This window comes from Sinocyclocheilus rhinocerous, unplaced genomic scaffold (genome assembly GCF_001515625.1).
Source record: "Sinocyclocheilus rhinocerous isolate Xijiao unplaced genomic scaffold, SAMN03320098_v1.1 scaffold1801, whole genome shotgun sequence".
In the NCBI taxonomy this organism is placed as follows: domain Eukaryota; kingdom Metazoa; phylum Chordata; class Actinopteri; order Cypriniformes; family Cyprinidae; genus Sinocyclocheilus; species Sinocyclocheilus rhinocerous.
In genome coordinates, this window is record NW_015652142.1 from 12,258 (window position 1) to 16,377 (window position 4,120).

General features: G+C 36.7%; 1 protein-coding gene across 1 annotated transcript; it reads right to left on the minus strand.

The window, feature by feature from the left end:
• Positions 1 to 8: 8 nt before the first annotated feature.
• Positions 9 to 1,772, minus strand: LOC107713620 (B-cell receptor CD22-like; the record flags this gene model as incomplete). The annotated part of the gene is made up of 4 exons (XM_016519192.1): positions 1,765 to 1,772; positions 1,269 to 1,337; positions 356 to 694; positions 9 to 257 (listed from the first exon to the last, which is right to left on the minus strand). Coding segments are annotated over exons 2-4 (649 nt in total), but the record flags the coding sequence as incomplete, so codon positions are not given.
• Positions 1,773 to 4,120: the final 2,348 nt, after the last annotated feature.

Below are 4,120 nucleotides of genomic sequence, written 5' to 3' on the forward strand. Positions count from 1 at the left end.
GTACTCACACGTGACACTGAGACGAGCAGCAGGAGAGATGTAACTGTGTCCATGTAGAGCACAGCTGTATCTGCCTGCATCCTCTCTTCTGACTGACTGCAGCAGGAGTTGATTGTTTCCGTCTCTTCTCTCAGTTAATGGCTGTGAGTTTCTGTACCAGATGAATGTTGCTCTGTCAGTCAGAGTGCAGCTGCTTTTACATGTCAGACTGACATTATGACCCTCTGTCACTCTCTCAGGAGCCTCCACCTGAAGATCTGAACACAACACACACATTATATCTAGTGCTGCTGTCATACACTGATTATTATTCAACATAATGCACAGAAGAAGAGCTCAGCCTCATGAAAGTCACCTGTGACAGTAAGAGTCACTCCTGGCTTACCAATCCATTGATCTATATTGGTTCTGAATCTGAAATAGTACTTGTGTGAATCTTTCTGTGTCACATGACTCAGTCTGATGGTGCAGTTCTGCTGTTTGTCTCCCAGATACTGAAGCCTCTGACTGTATTCAGGATCCTCAGACAGATCTGGAGTCTCTTCACTCTTTACAGGGTTTTTGGTCCAGTACACTTTCATGATCTGATGTCCAGTAGGGTATTTATAAGTGCAGCTCATTATCACTGATGAGTTCTTTAGTGCACAGATGTGTAAAGGACTGTAACTCACATTCCAATCAGCACCAGAAACCCCTGAAACAATAACAATGAATATGTTTCTTTATGAGTTACTGAGCAATGAATTTTTGCAGCTTTTAGTGCATGTGTGTAAGACACGTAGATCTTGACAATCTTAAATTATTATTAGCAGACATACACAATAATGTACAGTACTTCTCATTTATACTTGCGCACTAGGATCAATATAACGCTACAGGCTTCCACAACACGATATTTACAGAGCAGGAAAAAAAGTTTAAAAAGCGCAGTGAAGTCAGAACTCAACAGAAATGCTGCACTATGGGTCAGTGTTGACCTGCGGTTCAATTATTAGCCCTCTAGTGTCGAGATCAGGAGCAATACAGCACTATGAAGACCTGAAACAAATTTAATTTAAAAAATGCATCAACAGCACTTCTACAAATGCTGAACTATTTCTAATGACCAAAGAAGGAAGATGAGTGGAGGGTGATGAAGAAGAGCAGAAATCAGAGATTTGCCACAATTGATGCTGCACAAATAATGAAATGCATTGAAAACTATTTAAATAATATGACTTTGATCAGTGAATATAGAGTGAACTGTTGCCGTATCATCAGAGACTCACAGTGAATCACAAGAAGAAAGATCAGAGGAAGAGGAGGAGCCATTCTGACTGACATCACCATAGCAACACCTACAACAACCAATAAACAATCAGTTACTGCACCTACAATATAACATGATATAAAATTCAATTGCTATATCTTAACGTATGTATAGGGTTCGTAGCATTAAGGACACAGAGGACATACCCTTTAAAACAATAAAAAGCTTCAGTAGTTGATATTTTTAAGTAAGAAGTTTCAGTGTGTCTTCATTGTACATCAGACTCCTTTTATTCCTGATGATAGTGAGTTCATTGTCAACAACTAATAGTCTGCTGAATTTTGAGGAGGTTTCTGGTGATCAGATGTCATGAATCACTACAGACTCTGGATCAGAATATTAACTACAGCATTTACAATACATCTACAAGAACAACAGAAAAGCAACAGAAGAATGTTTTACAAAAGGAATGTGACCGAATGAAGTAAAAACAGAGAAATATGGAGTAGTTTTACCACGTTTCAGTGAGTCTCTCGTCCATCAGATGTGAAATGATGAAAACAGAGAACAAACAGAGGAAGGACACGTCAGATGTTTCCTCATGAACTCCTCATGGCATGTTTACATGCTTCTTTCTCTGCATTTCTTTGCCTCTTTCTGCATCAAAACAATCAGCGTGAAACCTTTCAAAGAATGTAACTTTGTTACTTTAATACACCTATTCTGAAAAACCATCAAACCAAACTGAAATCAAAAACAACAAAACTAAAACACAAGCCAGAAAAACAGGGGCGTGGCCTTGGGAATTCTGGAACAGTTACACAATAGTGATCTGAACAATTCAACACTATACACCCTCAAACAGTGCCCTTAACAGCTGCTTACACATGTGTGAAGATGAGCGGAGTGTGATGAAGATCTGCTGCACAAAAGATGAAATCCACTGATTACAGTTTAACCTGTTAAGTGTCCACCGGCCCAGCGGTGGGCCCACAGCCATTACATAATTTATTGCCTTATTACTCTATCAAAAATGTTAGTAATCACCCAAAGTTAGATATAATTTGAAAGCTTAAAACCTCAAAATTCATCCCGTGAAAACCATTTTAAAATTGGACATTGTGTTACCATGGAAATGGTACTTTTAAATATTTTGTCGGTCTCCTCTCCCTAAGTGGGCGGTGTCATATTGCAAAATGTATATATAATCTTGACAAAATAAATATCATTGGAAATGTCTGAGTCTCAAGATTCCCTATTTGGTGGTTATTTTGTGATCGAAGTAATATTGACAGAGAAAGGTAGACATTTGTGACAGAAAAATGCATTAAAAAATGCCAATGGAGTTTGGGTGTCACCTGGTGGCTGTTTGTGGTGCAACGCTCAAAATAAAATCTCACAGGAACCTCCATTTTTTTATATCAACTTCAAATTTGGAATACAACTTATTTAGTCATACAGCTTTAATTTTATAGCAATTTTAGTGTAAAACCTGTTATTAAAATGATTTATTTAATACAAAATAAAATAAAAATTGTACAGTGCATTTTCAATACAGTAAATTTAAACTTCTATAACTTTTTGATGCTTTCATATTTTGAAATGCTTCCACTTCTGCAATAAAAGGCTGATTGTCTTCTTTAGAAAGAGTCCAACCTTAGGTCTGTATTTAAACAATTTAAGTTTGGATAGTGCACTTTCACGTCTATGTTCAAAAATGGGGGTGACAATATTACCTTGATCACAGAAAAAAATAAAAAGTGTTTTTTGTTGTTGTTGTTGTTTTTTTTGTTTTTTGTTTTTTTTGCTGTAGGCTGATATCAATGATTCAGCATTAATCAGTCTGTCTGCAGCTCTTAAAACATAAACAATTTGTGTTACTATTTCTGTTAAAGAACGTTTTCTTCTACTATTTGTTAAAAATGGAAATTCTAAGCAAGAAATATTAACACACATCTGGCAGTCCTCCCTTCTGTCTTGATTAGTTTGAAAGAAACTCGGATGCTGATGTGTTTCTGCGAAAGTGAAACTGAAAGTAAACTGTGCTCTACAGGAAAAGCCTTGAATTACAGGAAAACACATCAGTGTGTGTGTGTGTGTGTGAGTGTGTGTGAGAGAGAGCGTGTGTTTCACCGTCAGTTTATTTGCAGTTTAATTTATTTATCATACAGCTGCACCAAACTATAAATATTGTCATGATATACTGATTTATTTCTCGCCATACTATGCTAACTAATCCACATTTTATAAATCATTTAATTCACAATTCCTTTCTCTACCTGAAGAGCTGGAGATAAACAATGGAATTATAGTTAAATATTGTGGCTTAATTTGTAATGTATCCTAAAAAACAGCTTAATTTAGCAAACTACTCCTTCACAACCGCTGCGAAATGCAATTTTTCTAAGTTTTTAGTTTGTTCTAATCTTTTTCAAAGTTTCTACATGCGTCCAGTTCACACAGACTTGAACAATAGAAATACGAACATATTTGCAGCCCAATCCTGTTCTCCAGGATCTTCTCCTGAATCTCTTCATCCTAAATCCAGCTGATCTGGACCGCATACGATAAACAGAGCAGAAGAAAAGATTTTCTGTGAGTATAATCGCTTACAGCTGGACATGTTTCTGTCACAAACCTGCTGAATAGCTTGAGAAGACTGTCAGTTCAGAGCACGTATGAACTGATTTTATAGCAGCATACTTTATATTTGTCCCTGTTAAAGCAACTAGCAGAAATGGGTGTGAGACGCTCGCGCTTGGGCTCTGTTATACTCGCTTAAACCAACCCTGTTAAAAGACGGAGATAAGTTATGACAATGCCTAATTATACATTCGTTTAATAAACGGCTTCCTCTAAAATTCAGATTAG